At 46.6% G+C, this 15,977-nt stretch overlaps 1 protein-coding gene across 2 annotated transcripts; it reads left to right on the top strand.

Moving 5' to 3' along the window:
- The first annotated feature begins 49 nt into the window (after nucleotides 1-49).
- Nucleotides 50-15,522, top strand: PANK2 (pantothenate kinase 2). 2 transcript variants are annotated; one of them, XM_057369311.1, is made up of 7 exons: nucleotides 50-117; nucleotides 7,791-8,143; nucleotides 9,308-9,561; nucleotides 10,521-10,697; nucleotides 10,937-11,060; nucleotides 12,600-12,725; nucleotides 13,390-15,522. In XM_057369311.1, exons 1-7 carry the CDS (start codon nucleotides 84-86, stop codon nucleotides 13,438-13,440), a joined length of 1,119 nt encoding a protein of 372 aa, XP_057225294.1. In that variant the 5' UTR covers nucleotides 50-83; the 3' UTR covers nucleotides 13,441-15,522. The 2 variants fall into 2 exon arrangements, with proteins under 2 accessions (XP_057225294.1, XP_057225295.1); XM_057369312.1 differs by lacking the exon at nucleotides 50-117 and having other exon boundaries at nucleotides 7,941-8,000.
- The last annotated feature ends 455 nt before the right edge of the window (nucleotides 15,523-15,977 follow it).

The following is a 15,977-nucleotide window of genomic DNA, read 5'->3' as shown; positions in this document are numbered from 1 at the left end:
TGGGGCGGGGGGGATTTGGGGGAGCAGCGGGGAGCGATGGGGACACTGGGACAGCGCGGTGGGGGCGGTGAGATGGGCACAGCATGGGCAGTGTGAGGACAGCACGGCGGGGACACGGTGGGTTGAGGACTTGTACAGCGTGACCAATCTGGGGACAACAGTGGGGTGGTGACATGGGCACGGCATGGCCGGTCTGGAGAGTGGTGACTTGTCCAGAATGGCCAAACTGGGAACAGCACGGAGGGGACGTAGTGGGGTGATGGCTTATCCAGTATGGCCAGCCTGGGAACAGCACGGAGGGGACGTAGTGGGGTGGTGGTTTATCCAGTATAGCCAGCTTGGGAACAGCACTGTGGGGCGATGGCATGGGTACATCATGGCAGGCTTGGGGACAGCATGGTAGGGACACAGTGGGACAGTGACATGGGCTTAGCAGGTTGGGGTGAAGGATGGGACAAGAACTCTAAGAGCTCTGGGAGGTTTAGGGTGAGACGACATCTTCTGATAGGGTAGGACATGGGATGGGGGTATGGTGGATAATGAGGTGCCCAAATTGGGCACCTTGGATGGGAGGGCAGGAAAGGTGACTGGTGACAGAGGGTGAGGAAAAAAAAACAGCTGGACAGATGGGAGACCCAGGGTTTGAGGTTGTGGGGGTGGACTGGTAAGTGTGAAAGCAAAGCARTGGAGAGCAAAGGGAATGGTTTAAATTCTGGGAGGGAAGAACCCCACAGGTTTGGCAGGAACAGCACACAGCTCAAACCAGGCTTTCTAAGGAAGAAAAACGCATTCCTATAACCACATTTGTAAACGTCCTGCTGGAAACAGCAAAATGGATGGCAGCCTTCATTTTGGGAGCAGCAGGAGCTGCCTTGCAGGTGCCGTGGTTGTCACTGACTTCAGCCATGTTTGAGGAGGAACTGAGCAATTATTCCTTGGCTTCTTCTGAAGTCTTTCCTCCTGGAAGGAAATTGCCATKCCCTGAAAATGAAACAGCCTCGGTGTAATTCCGTAATACCTGCACAGCTGTTAAAAAGATGTGATCAAGGAGTCCGGGCTGAAAACAGGGATCGGGATTCTGCTGCATCTGGGCTGTGACTGGCAGTGCTGAGATGTTGTTACTGTATTCGTGGGGAGTTTTAAGAATGTTCCTGTTTATTTTTTGGTTGCTGGTGAAAAAAGGAGCTTCTCTTTTGCCCTTAGTGTGAAAAATAGGGATAGGGATTCATGGGGCTGTTAATTAAAGACCTGTTAGTTAAAACACTGCAGGGACGTGAAGGAGATCTCTGGTATGAGAATGAGGGAGGACTCAGAGCTCTTCTTTAAGTGATGATTCTCCTCTGCCTTGCTCAGGGCAGTTTCTGTGTCTTCTCTGGAACATGTGGATTAAGGTTGGGTGCTGAGAGTGGCATGGGATACTTTAAGGAAAACAGGTGCTCTGGCAGCTTCCAAGAAAGGATTTGCATCCAGTCTGGAAGGTCAGCGGGGCGCGATTCAGAGTTACAGTATAGTCTGATTTTCCTAAATGATTCTTTTGATAATTAGAAGAGAAATGTGCTGCAGMAAGTGCATCTCTTAGCAGGGACAATGCTTGATGTCACAGTAAATTGTGTTTTGGAGTTTAAATGCTCCATCCCACCTTAAGGAAGACTCAAGCCAAAATGAAAGGAAAGCACTTAATGGGCGTGGGATCAAAAATTTCCTCCTTTAGCTCCCACTTGTCATTGCTGGCTTGTGGCAAATGAGCTGGGTGACCTTGAGGCTTGTCTTGCCTGGCTGTGCTGGCAGATGCCCTGGCAGATGAGCCCTGCTTCCYCAGGAATGAAAGGATTTCAGCAGAYTCATGATCCCCTTTCCTCCTTGTCCCTCTGTGCCTGTAATGTGCAGTTGGGGCTGTTTCACTGCAGAGATCTGGGAAGAGGACTGGATTTGGGATAGATCTGAAATAAATAGTGCACCCAGCGTCTCAGCTGTGTGCCTTCCTGCACCTGGGGCTTTTAAATTCCCTGGAAATTTAAATTCTGTGTTTAAAAGTCATGTGGATGTGGTGCTTGGGGACATGGATTGGGGGTGAAGATGACAATGTTGTGTTAACAGGTGGAATTGATCTTGGAGGTCTTTCCTAACCTGAATGATTCTGGGAAATATTTCTTGGTGCACTTCAGGARCTGAGGAGCTTAACTGCAGTAGCTGGAGTTTTCAGTATGCCACTGGGAGAAGGGGGAGAAGTCAAGGATGCTCTTGCTCTCAGGAAGAAGTGAGAAGTGTCCCTGAAAACATGGAGATTTATTGAAGCTTTGGAGTATTACCTTGGGAAGGGGAGCTTCAARGGGTTATTAGTGCAGGCAGGCATGCCATACTCAAAAGCTTTATCAGCTCCAGGAGCAGCACAGGAAAATTCCTTTCTGGTACTGARTTATCAATGCCATTGTTGAAATCTGCACTTAAAAACTGGACTGGAAAGACCCCAGATAAGTAAAGAGGATATTCCCATTATGCTTCTAAAGGAACTGTGGCTGTGGGCGGGGTGAAGTGCCAGGCAGAAACCTGATGACAAGCATGTCATAATGAGCAGGGGGATGTTTTTTTAATGACTTTTTTGTAAGAGAAAGAGATCAGCATTTCAGTTCATTGGCTTTCTCCCYTTTCCCCTTCTTCCACTCCTTGTTCCTCCTGAAATTTTGCCATACTCAACATGGATGTGTTTAGGTTATTTTCCTGGTTACCAAAATGTGCTTCTCCTTTCTGTAGCTTGTTTGCTTGTTACCTGAGGAAAAAAATATTTTTTCCTTTCAATTGATTCCTTTTTTTAAAGTTTTACGATCTTCTGTCAGAATCGTGCAAAGACATAATGGACACATGACTTAAAATTTTCAATACAGAAAGTGTCCAAGAAAAGGGAAAAATAAAATGCTGTTTTGTCACCTCTTTTGTAGTACAGAATTCAARCTTTGATGTTTAAATACCTTTTTCTTTTTTGGAATGGTGTATGAAATGTGAATTCCTATCAGAGACTGTTTTGAGGCATGAGAGGAGACGTAGACTTAGTGTCACTTTATATTAAATGCTAATGAATTGTATTTTTTCTCAGCTGTAAAATTTCCAGCATGGTATAACACTATTAAAATATAATATTGAATATTTCAGAGCAAGCCTAGAGGTGCTGTCACACACTGAACTAAATCATCAGACTGATCTTTTTAGCTCCTGATATAATTGGCTCAGAAGTTAAAGATCACTGTGAAATACAACTYGAGCTGCTTGTTTTGTGATGAAAATCCACCATGGAGATCTTTAATTATATCACCTCTTTCATCTTGACAGTTCTGTAGCTTCCAGAGTAAATCTGTTGAGGGCTTTTTTATTTACACAGTGTCCAATTTTATGAAGTAATTTACATATCAGATAAAGGCAGTTTCTTTTTATTGCCCTGAAGATTTTACAGTCTGACTGCAAAAGGGATTGGAAGGGAGGGTGGCTCTTGCCATGGGCACACGAAGTATCCTTGAGCTTTTCTGGGATTATTTAGTTGGAGCTGTGAGCCCTTGACTTTGCACACAGACCAATCTTTTGTTTGTTGCTGCATATCCATAGATCTGTCCCTGAGAAGAAGGTTTGTTTTTAAGACAAAGAGCTGTTGATGTGAAAATATACAGAGAGAGCTGCTTTTATAATTGTTTGTGCTCAAGGAAAGCAAGAGTTTGCCAGGCCAGTGGTTTGAGTTGGGAGGGACCTTCAAGACCATCTAATTCCAACCCCTGCCATGGCCAGGGACACYTTCCACTATCCAGGGTTGCTCYRACCTGGCCTTGGACACTTCCAGGGATGGAGTAGCCACAGCTTCTCTGCCCAACTCACTGAGAGTGGGATTAGTGGCTCTCATCCTCCTAACAAAGCAACAGAGACTTTCTTTAAGGGGAGAGATTGCGGGAGGTTTGGAGCTGAGAGCAGAGGATTTCCTGCCTTTCTTGGGAATGCACAAACACCCGAGGAACCCTAAACACTCCCCAGAAGGTGCTGGACAGGAGGAGAGCCCAGARGTCCATACAGTGATATTCTGCCCCGTGCCAGCATAGGGATTTGCCATCCTTTCCCTTGTTCTCTGGCTGGTGAGCATTTGGAAAGGAGACGTGTGAGGCTCTTCCCAGCACAGAGAGCTCCAAGTAGCAGCAGGGAGGAGGTGATGAGATACAGCATTTACATTTCCTGCCCTGGCCATTCATGCTGGTGTCTGGTTATTCCAGCAGAACCTTCTGACTGAGCAAAATCAGCCTCGGGGATGCCCAGAGGCTCCTGGATGCCAGCAGTTCTGCTGCTCCTCGAGATCTGCAGCAGCTCTCTTGGAAAAATTGTTTCAGAGGCTTACAAGGGAGAAATCTCTGGATGGCTTTCATCTGATGGGAAAAAAAAAAAATCAGTATTTCAGGAGAAATGTTGGTGGCAGATGGTGATGGCRTTGATCCAGGAGAGCTTCCTCCTCCCTCCCTTGGATTTTTCTAGTTCTCAGACATGGAAGAGCTGTCAATGTCTCATATGTTCCTGTTGGATGACTTCCTGTAAGTGTCAGAAAAAAAAAAAAAAAAAACCACTTCTTCATGTCCTTCCTTCTCTTGTTTGTGTGGCATTTCCCCTTTCTACAAAAAAGGGTTTATAGGGAAGTTCTGTCCCTGTAATGGATTGAGTTTTGCAACAGGTGCTACTGCATAGGGAATCCTTTGCAGCACAGGAAAAAAGTACTTAATTTTGAGCTCACATGATTYTTCCTTGGATTCTTAACCTGTAGCTGGGATGTATATAACGAGAGATCCATAATTAACAATCATTTGGTGTAAGTTAATTACCTTAATAGGCTGTCTTTTCGAATTTATCCCTGGTGACTTAGGGAAGGTACAGCCAAGCTGCTGGCAGATGGAGAGCACCAGCTGCTCCGCGTGGAGCCTTTCCAGCCAGTGCCACAGGGATGTGTGAGGCAGCTCTCAAAGTTGTATCCCAGCTCAGGRGGGTTGGATTTTCTTTTTAGGGCCAGTGCTGAGTGTCGATAGCGACCCCCAAACCCAGCCTGGCTGCAGTTACTTCCAGCTCTGCTGGCATCATTCCTGTTTCCCTGTTAGTGGTGACACAGATAACTGATGTGGTTTAACTCCTTGTTTGATGTTCTACCCAAATAAAATCTAAATTTCTGTTTATTAAAAAATGTAAGCTCTTGATGGCGCTGAGTATGGGATGAAGTTTCCAAGGAGCTGCTCTCTTTTTTTTTGTGACCAGGAAAGCTGCCTAAGCTGATGGATCCAGGTGGTGTTTGCCCTAAAATGTAAAAGGTTTGTGTCKCTGAGCGTAGGAGTTTGGTGTGTGAATTCACAAACAGCTTTAAAACAAATATGTTATTTTACTGGAGCTGTGCATGTGCCACCAGCTGAGCCTGTTAGCCTGKGATGGAGCAGCCACTGTGGCTTTTTCAGGCACCTGGTTCAGAGCACTGTGCATTGGGTTTTGGATGTTAGTCTTTCCTGCTGCACCTCCGTGAGGCCATTTCTGGGTGCTTATCCTCTGTTCTCTCCTCATTTTTACCCCTGTATAGCCTGGCAGAGGGAGTTTGGGGAAGGATTTTGTCTAAATACAATGGTGGGGATATTTAAAAAAAAAAATCGAGTGTAGATTTCAGCAGAAATCAAATGGCCTGTTCTGACAGGAGCAAATAGATTCCAGAAATCATAGAATCATGGAATGGTTTGGGTGGTTTTAAAGACCATCTACTTCCAACCACCTGCCATGGGCAGGGACATCTTCCACTATCCCAGGGTGCTCCAAGCCCTGTCCARCCTGGCCTTGGACACTTCCAGGGATCCAGGAGCAGCCACAGCTTCTCTGGGCACCCTGTGCCAGGGCCTCCCCACCCTCATGGGGAAGAATTTCATGCTGATACATAAATCTCTCCTTTTAGTTTAGAGCCTTTCCCTTTTGTCTTCCCGCTGTCTGTGTAAAAATCCTTGGATCGTTCCTGTTCTCTCCCTCTGTTGGGCTGCCATTCAGATTYCTTTCCCTTTCATTCATGAAAAGTTATTTTTGTGTCTGTTCTTGTTTGAAGTAAATGCCTCAGAAATGGAGAGCAATTGGGATTTGGATGTGTCTCTGCAAATAGAGCTTGCATCTTCTTTCAGTATTTCCTTTGGTGATGATTGGAGGTGGCCTCTATGGAAATACATAAAAATAACTTGGTGGATTAAAAATGCTGYTGGGAGCTGCYGGTGCCAGCAGCTCYTGGGAGCTGGAAAGCTCTGGAATAGCCTGTACAGCCACCAGATAAATCTGCCTTGGAGAGTACGTGTGTTCCAACCTGTCAGGCTGGTGCTTGTGCAAAGATTGTTCCCTGAAGAGCCTGATAAAAGGGATTCCTGCTCCAAAGGGAGTGGAATGAGGGGTTCTCTATGTTCCACCCTTAATCTGTTTGCAGATTAGGAATTTTACTGAAACCTGAGATCCTCTTCCATAGGAATATTGTAACATCTATGCTGGAGCATGTCCAGGGAAGGGAATGAGTTGTGGAAGAGTCTGGAGCTGCTGAGGGAGCTGGGAGGGCTCAGCTTGGAGAAAAGGAGGCACAGGGAGGACCTTCTGGCTCTGCATAATTCCTTGACAGGAGGGGGCAGCCAGGGGGAGTCAGGCTCTGTTCCCCAGGAGCAAGGSACAGGAGGAGAGGAAATGACCTCAAGTTGTGACAGGGGAGGTTTAGATTGAATGTGAAGGATAATTTAGAGTGTCCAGCCCTGGCACAGCTGCCCAGGGCAGTGTTGGGAGTCCCCATCCCTGGAGGGATTTAAAAGCCATGTGGATGTGGCACTTGGTGGTATGGGGTAGTGGTGGCCTTGGCAGTGCTGGGTTAATGGTTRGGACAATCTTTATGATTCTATGATTCAGGTTTATTTTCTAAAACTTCCTTTTTTCCTTCTGGAACACACCATAAGGATTGAATGCTGCTYCCATAAGCCCTAACATGTGGCTACATTTTTCCCTTTGCTCTGGAGCTTGTGCATCTCGTTAGCTCCAGCCTCCTTTAGCTCATTAATAGTGATATTAATCTGTTCCAGTTCCCAGCTCTAATCGCAGATTCCATCAGATCAGGGGTTTCTCTTGATCTTTTCCAAGAAGCTCATTATCTAACACAGCTGTAAATGTTGCTGGGCCTGACACTGATGCATATTTTGTACCATGGGGGAATTTGACTAATAAAATAATCCAATTAGACATTTGTTTTTGTTTCCCTGCGGCATCTTAGAGTACTCATCTACCTCAGCTCTGTGTTGTAATTAGGGAACGTTTGTACATCCCTTTGATGTAAAAGCACTGGTGTTATCCGTGGCTCTGGCTCTGGTTCAGAATTTGGGAAAAGGAATAGCTGGGGATTAAACCTGCAGCAGGATCTGGCAGGGATATGGTTGCTGTCAGACCTGCAGCAGGGGCTGTCAGTGTTTGAGTGTTGTACAGCAAATATTCGGAGCTCCTGAACATGAGGGATCTGAGCAAGAGTGGTCTCTTGTCAAAGACAGACCAAGCTGCCAGCATTCAKGAAAACTGAGAGACCACATGGCTCCTTAGAGATCTGCATGAAATAATTCATTTTAGARCTATTTTCATAGAATCACAGGATGGTTTGGGTGGGAAGACCAAAAAGACTTTAAAGACCATCTAGTTCCAACCCCCTGCCATGGGTAGGGACACCTTCCACTAGAAAGGTGCTCCTGCTATGGCTGTGCCATACCCTGTCTGATTTTCTCTTTGTCTCCTCTCTCCAGTCTTTCCCTGGTTTGGCTTGGACATCGGAGGAACCTTGGTCAAGCTGGTTTATTTTGAACCCAAGGACATCACCGCCGAAGAGGAAGARGAAGAAGTGGAAAACCTCAAAAGCATCCGCAAATACCTGACATCAAACGTAGCYTATGGCTCCACAGGCATTCGGGATGTGCACCTTGAGCTCAAGGACCTTACCCTGTGTGGACGTAAAGGCAATCTGCACTTTATACGCTTTCCTACTCATGACATGCCTGCTTTTATCCAAATGGGAAGCGAAAAGCACTTCTCGAGCCTCCATACTACCTTATGTGCCACGGGAGGTGGAGCGTACAAATTTGAGCAGGACTTTCGCACAGTAGGCATTTTTGGCTTCTATACAATTAGGATCTGGTAGTGACGTTTCTTTGAAGGCTTAAAACTAGAAAACTTTTCTCTGCACACTCTAAAACTTCTCTAAATCTTCACTTTGACGCTGTCCCTAACTCCAATTATACTTGGCATGTGCAGTCAAGTTGGTATMTCCCACTTAAAACACTTTCTGTCCTGAATGTAACTCTAAAATTATTCACTAATGATCTTTCTTACACGTCTTCTTCTCTATTTGYAAGCTCTCCTTGTGCTAATCTCAGTCTTGTGAGATTTCTTTTTTTCTCATTGCTGTCTTTCTCCTGCTTTGTTTTCTTCCTTTGCTCACCTGGTTTCATTTCTAACACCTGTGTGAATGAGCTGGTTGAGGTTGAGGCAGATTTGGTTGTCAATGTAACAATGTCAGAATTTCATAGTTGGGATTTGACATCATCATGAGGTTTCATTCTAAGTGGGATCCTTGTTCATAGGTGAAAAATGCATGATAAACACTTKGTTTAGTCAGGGCTTGGAAAAATGCAAATAAAGAGGCTTTTATAGAATGATTAAGGGTAAAAAGCCCTCTAAGATTATCAAATCCAACTGGTCCCCCAGCACTGCCAAGGCCACCACTATGCCATGTCCCCAGGTGCCACATTCACATGTTTTTTAAATTCCTTCAGGGATGGGGACTCCATCACTGCCCTGGGCAGCACAACCCTTTCTGTGAAGAAATTTTTATTGATACCCAGTTTGTGTGGTCAAGGCAGTGACATGAGGGGRAAATGATTTTGTAACTTCCTCACCTTTTTTTGATGTTCCTGTGGATGGGTTTTGTGGGATATTTTGGTGAAACAATTGAAGTCCCTCCTCACTTTTGCTGACTTTTCAGGCCAGTGCCTCAGCATCAGGGTCTAAATCAGGCCAGTGGGAGTTGCTGGAGTTCTCTCTGAGTCCATCTGTGGATCCAGATGGTTTTCCCCTGTTCCACACCTGAGGGTTGGGATGCTGAAGAGTCTCTGCTCTCCTGTGATCCATTCTCCCTCAGCCTCTGCAGGGAGCATGGAGAAAGCTGCACTGAGCTAACAGTGAATGCMTTTTTCCAGCCCTGAGCATAAACCCTTCAGATCCCTGGCTGCTTCTTCAATATTCCTCTTTTTTTCCTTCCCACCAGATGGGTGACCTTGAGCTTTGTAAGCTCGATGAGTTGGATTGCCTGGTTAAAGGAGTGCTGTACATCGATTCCGTGGGCTTCAATGGACACTCTGAGTGTTACTATTACGAGAACCCCACGGATAATGAGAGGTGCCAGAAGCTCCCATTCAACCTGGAGAATCCCTATCCTCTTCTTCTGGTCAACATTGGCTCAGGGGTCAGCATTTTGGCTGTCTATTCCAAAGACAACTATAAACGGGTAACGGGCACCAGGTGAGTGCTGGGGGTTAAAGGGAGTTTGATTTGAGGGTCTGGAGCACATTCCAGCTTTGTTAATGACATTTTCAGGGACAAACTGCAATAAAGRGGGTGTCTTCTGCTCTTACTTCAGTCCCTTCTCCCTACCAACAAACATTCCACATGGAAGAGAGAATCTGGATTTCATCTTTTGGTGTCTTTACTTCAGCCAGTCTTCATTGGAGCTGTTTTTTCAGTTGCCCTCCTGCAGGAATTTAAGGGTGTTATTTACTTATTTTATGAGAGCACGTAGTTTGGGATTGTTAACTCCTAGCTTTGAACCAAGAAATTGATATTTCCATCCTGACTTGCAGAAGTTGCCTGGTTTTGGTGGGATAATGGCAAAGCAGTAATTCCCCAGTTCTTGCCCATCTTGAAGATGAGGCTTTTGTGTCCAGGCAAAGACAAAGAGTTATCTGGCTTTAAGCTTCCCTGAATTCCCTGAAAAGTAATAGTAGTAATAATAGTGATAATTATGATAATAATGATGATGATGATGATAATGATGATGATGATACTAATTAAAAAAAATCTAAAGCCCCTCAATACTGTTCTTACTCGTACTGTACATCATTATTGGSATCTGTGCACTGTAAATTGAACAGGACAGACCTTTTTCCCCAGCTTTTTCCCTAACAGTCCAGTTACCCCCAGGATTAATATTTATTTTAAGATTAACATCTCTGAGTGCTGGGACAGTGTAAAATAAGAAAATTAATGTCTTATTTACCACCATGGCCTGTGCAGAAGGCTGTGAGGACGAGGGATTCCTTACAGGCAGTAAAGTTACATGAGAGGAACAGACTTGAAGGAAAATGCTGCTCTTCTAAGATGGTTCTSCCTGAAAAATTGAGCCAGGAATGGGATGATCTGAGTCTACAGGGATGCAGAGCTGAACAATCTGAGCTTTCATTTTCATTTTGCTTTMCTTGCAGCCTTGGAGGGGGAACCTTCTTTGGCCTCTGCTGCCTTCTGACGGGCTGCTCCACGTTTGAGGAGGCCCTGGAGATGGCATCCCACGGGGACAGCACCAAAGTGGACAAACTGGTGCGGGACATCTACGGGGGAGACTACGAGCGCTTCGGGCTGCCAGGCTGGGCTGTGGCATCCAGGTAATGCCCTGCCTGCTTCTCATTTTGGTTTTATTTCCACTGGAGATCCTGCAAGGATGAAAAACTGCATTTTGGTGCCTTGTGGGAGCAGCCATTCCTAAGAGATACAAGTTATTGATAGTAATGCTTTTTAAAATTAGAAATCGATCCATCAGGATGAATCACTTTGGTTAAATTAGCAGTTCCCATTTTCTCCTGGAATTCTGATGGGACCTTTAACCCCAAAACTGTCTTCACAGCTTTGGAAACATGATGAGCAAGGAGAAGAGGGAATCTGTCAGCAAAGAGGACCTGGCCAGGGCTACTTTGATCACCATCACCAACAACATTGGCTCCATAGCGCGGATGTGTGCCCTTAATGAGGTATTTTGGGAATCTTTTCCCTTGCTCCCTGCCTGAAACATCACCTGTGTTCTGCTGCCTGCTTGAGGACCCTGCCTCTCTTTGGACATTGCTCTGGGCACCACTGGGAGAGGAGGAAAGGAGGGACAGAGGGTGTAGGGGCTGGGTATCTTTCCCTGTGATTATTTTATGAGTTGCTCTGGATTTTTTGGCCAAGTCCCACCACTGCCACGGCYGTTGCTGGATCTCTGTGCTTTCAGCTTCTTTACAGTGCTGCCTTGTTGCATTCATGTCAAGCAGCATTGTACAGGGCTATGAAAGAGCAGAGACCTCCTCTGCACTCCATCCTGAGCCTGTGTCCATGGGATGGGCCAATGGGATCCTGCACCCTCCTGACTCCTCTGGCTCTGGCTTCATTGCAGCCAAGACGGGGCAAGACATGTCCTAAACAGCCTTGCTCRTAATATATCTGCTGATTCCTTCCTCTGGAGCTCAGCTCAATAAAAAGAGGATCTTGAATAGTTCAGGGAAAGTGTTAATCACTGTGGGGAGGGAAGAAAAACCCGTAGAATGATGCACATGCAGGAGCAGGTAAGTCTTGATCCTGATTCCTCAATAAGAGGAACTGAATTTTTTTGGAGAAAAAATGCTTCAAGCGTGGATCAGGACAACTATTTTGGGATGGACAAATTAAGCTGGATGTCTGGTTTAAATCCAAGATACCACTACTTTAAAAATTGTATTTGTTAATGGGCTCCTAATTRGTTTCCCCCCCACCCAGTTTAACTGTGGAGTAACTCAGCTATTTCATGAGTCAAAGGCCAGAGCTGGGAAGAGAGGGGGGAGATAGCACTTAATGATCAGTGTTCCCAGGCAGGATAGGGATTTCATAGGAAAATCAGCTATTCTATTCAAATTCCTGAGTTAGAAAGGCGTAGTTTGACCTGGGAATTTCTGGGTAGTGTGGAAGAATCAGAGGAAGAGCCTGGTTTAAAATGACCTGGTCCTACTTTCTGATGGAATTGTGGGTGGTTTTCTGCACATTGTGCCAGACACTTTAAGCAGGCACTTAATCCATGGAATCTCAGAACCAGTTAGRTTGGAAAAGTCGTCTAAGATATCCAGTCCAACCATTCCCCCAGCACTGCCAAGGCCACCACTGACCCCTGTCCCCAAGTGCCACATCCACATGGCTTTTAAATCCTTCCAGAGATGGGGACTCCACCACGGCCCTGGGCAGCTGTGCCAATGCTTGACCACTCTTTTTGGGAAGAAACTTTCCCTAATTCCCAATGTGACCCTCCCCTGGCCCAGCCTGAGGCCGTTCCCTCTCCTGTCCCTGTTCCCTGGGATGAGATCCCAATTTCCCCCGGCTGTCCCCTCCTGTCAGGGAGTTGTGCAGAGCCACAAGGTCCCCCCTGATCCCCCTTTTCTCCAGGCTGAGCCCCTCAGCTCCCTCAGCTGTTCCAGACCCTTCCCCACATGGGGTTTTCATCATTACAAGCAATAGAAAATAGAATTTAGCCTTAATACTCTTTTTTTTTCCCTTAACACTTACAGAACATCAATCGTGTGGTCTTTGTGGGCAACTTCCTTCGGATCAACACCATCTCCATGAGGCTCCTGGCCTATGCCCTGGACTACTGGTCAAAGGGACAGTTAAAAGCACTTTTCTTGGAACATGAGGTAAAATTCCTTTCTAAAATTCATTTTGTCTCGTGGCAAAAGACAAATCCTTGGAGCGCTCTAGAAACAGCTACTGTGGAGCTGTTGGGTGCACATGGTGCAGGAGGTTCTCAGGGCTTTGCTGCTASAGCCACAGCTATATTTATATTATTTTATATTTTATAAAGTACCTTCCTGTAGTTGTATCTTTCCACTGTCCTTTATATATTGTCAAAGTTACATTGCGTGTGTAATAGGCTGGAGAAGGGAAGGCTCCAGGGAGACTTTCCAGGRCCTAAAGGGRCTCCAGGAGAGCTGGAGAGGAACTTGGGACAAGGGATGGAGTGACAGGACRAAGGGGAATGGCTTCCCACTGCCAGAGGGCAGGGATAAATGGGATATTGGGAAGGAATTCCTCCTGGTGAGGGTAGTGAGGCTCTGGCACAGGGTGCCCAGAGAAGCTGTGGCTGCCCCTGGATCCCTGGAAGTGTCCAAGGCCAGGTTGGACGGGGTTTGGAGCACCCTGGGAGAGTGAAAGATGTCCCTGCACATGGTAGGGGGTGGGACTGGATGATCTTTAAGGTCCCTTCCAACTGCAATCATTCCATGATTCTCTGGGTATTGCTGTTCTCATGTCAGGTGTGTGCCCAGGTATTTTCAATGGATGTTCCCATCTGCTCCTCAGGGTTATTTCGGCGCAGTTGGTGCTCTCCTGGGACTCCTGGACTCAGCCTGACTCCGTGCACGATCTGTGTTGGACCTATGGATTGAGGGCACTCCCTGGGCCACTGAGCCCGTGGTTTGGGGGTCACTGAGCCCACGTTTCGTGTCACAGCCCCCACTCAGATTGTTTCACTGCCACGGCCTGTCGGGACAGCGCAGGGATGGCTGTTGGTAAGAGCTGAAATCCAGCTGGGATTACAGCGCAGGTTTGTTCCAAAGGATGAGATTGGAATACACTGGCTGGACATGGGGGTGGGTGGGAAGGTCTGTGGGGCATTTCAGTCACAGGAAATTGCCCTTTTTAGGGAGTTGACTCTGTGTTTGATGATGCTGACAAAGCAGAGCACGGGCACTCTGCTCCCTCCATTGGGATCCCTTTGGAATGCCAAGTGCCCAGGTCAGCTCTGTGTTCACAATCAAAGGTTCTCCATGTGCTGGAAAATGGTCTGGAACGGGGCAGAGCATCAGCACAGCCCTGGTGGGTCACTCCATGTGGCCTTGGGGACACCACTGAGCTGTCAGCCAGGCTTTATCCCTGTTCCACACGTCCTTATCTGTCCTGGGGATGGAAGGTAAGGCACAGCACRGATCTGTGCCTCAGGGTGATTCCCATTTCAGCCTCCAGCCTTGAGATGAAAATTTGAGGATGGAATAGGGATATTCACTGTTTGTTTGTCTGGGATTTTTTCTCTCTTACCAAAACTTGGCTGCACAAGAACTCCACCAAAGAGACACTTCCTTCAGTCACACTTGGATCTCTGTAATATTCCATGTTACATTTATTAGTGGCTACACTCCTGTCATTTGGGGGAATTCTCCCCCTTCCATGCATGCTGCACTCCCTGTTTTCCCTGTGCATGCTKCCACACAGCCTGAGAGTGGGATACTGCAGTGTGGAACCTCTGTGGAAATTGCAGCTTCAGGATGAGGGGTTGGAATGGATCCTGCATGCTCAATAAACGCTCTCTCAAAGCAACGAGGTATCTGCACCTTCCCTGGGGATGTGAGCTCATGGAGACAYGGCTTTGGAAGTGCTCTGGCTTCCCAGTGAGCAGCTCCATGGAGTGCAGGGAAATCGTTCAGATCCTTCAGATCAGGTCTCTTGTGTCGGGGTTCATCCCAGGATATCGGAATGACCATCACCCTCTTTACAGTCCTGGTTCTTTCCAGAGAAACAATTCCCAGCTCTGATTCCCTTGTGAGCCTGGCTGGAAGTGCTGGACAGCCCCATGTGCTTCTCTGCCTTGTGATTCCCACTCTCTGCCCATCACTGTATCCTGAGATCTGAGCACTCACAAGGTGATTCCTCGTGTGGTGCCTCCCTCTGAGAACAGAGGAAGCTGCAGGTTCAGAGGGTGTTTGCTTTGCTGGGTAGATTTGTGTTTTTCTCTAAACCTGACTCAGCTGGAATTCTGGACTTGAGGATTTCTCATGTGGAAGGTGACATGTTCTGGCTGGGGAGGAAAATGTTTTATTTTCCTGCACACTAACACAGGCTTCAGTTGTGTCCTGCTCTGTGTTCCTTCAGGTGGTACTGGAGAGGTGAGAGCTGGGGCAGGATCATACAGCTCAGGGAGTGGTTTGGGTTGGRAGGAACCTTAAATCCCATCTCATTCCACCCCTGCCATGGACAGGGACACTTTYCACTGTCCCAGRGTGCTCCCAGCCCTGTCCASCCTGGCCTTGGACACTCCCAGGGATGAGGTAGCCACAGCTTCTCTGGGCACCCYGTTTTGTATCAGTTGARTTCAAGGCCTCATTTATTCTTCATTTCTTGTAAAATCACACAAACATTTCCCAAACTCGTTGCATGAAGAGCATCTCCATTTCCAGAGTGTTGACTGAMGGGTTTCTAGACTCAGCTCTTGCTGTACCACCTAAAACTTAACACACACGACCTGRCTGGCCTTTCACCCACCCTCACAGCCAAAACTCATGGAAAAGGCACAGAAACTTCAGCTTTTTGGATTTTKGAGTAGATCAGCACAGTCTGATCCCAGCACTAAAGTTCCTGGCTTATCGTGTATCCTTTTTTGTAAAATGCTTGGGTTTTCTTGTTATAAAATATTACAGTTATTTTTTATATGCTTCAACCCTTCCTTTGCTTTTTGTCTCGTTCTTGAAGCTGCAGTAAAGCGGGAAAGATGGTGGTGGGAATGAGTAGGGGTAAATCACTTGGATTTTAGGAAAAGAATTGTTTGGCAATCCTTGATTGTTTTTCCCTCCCTGCATATTGAGTTCTGGGATTCAGTTGCATTTCAAAGCGTTTTAATGGAGGCAGGAAAAAAAAAAACCCAACATGAATTATTCTGGGGGAAATTGCAGCCTTTTTGGCTTTGATGAAAAACTTCATTGCTGATCATTCGTAAGGATGATATGAATGGGGTTGGTGATGGTGGTACAGCATCAATCCAGAGCAGGAGCTGTGGGGTGGAAGCACCAAAAATAACTTTTGTAAAGCTTGGTGGGAGATCCTGACTTGGTCCCAGCAGCGGGAACTGTCACCCAGCGAGCTCAACATCCCAAAAAGGGCTGGAAGGGCAGCCAGGT

This window comes from Malurus melanocephalus, unplaced genomic scaffold (genome assembly GCF_030028575.1).
Source record: "Malurus melanocephalus ecotype Western Australia unplaced genomic scaffold, MMel_1.1 scaffold_107, whole genome shotgun sequence".
Lineage (NCBI taxonomy): Eukaryota > Metazoa > Chordata > Aves > Passeriformes > Maluridae > Malurus > Malurus melanocephalus.
Note: the sequence above shows the minus strand (reverse complement) of the source record. Positions and strands in the feature narration are given on the sequence as shown.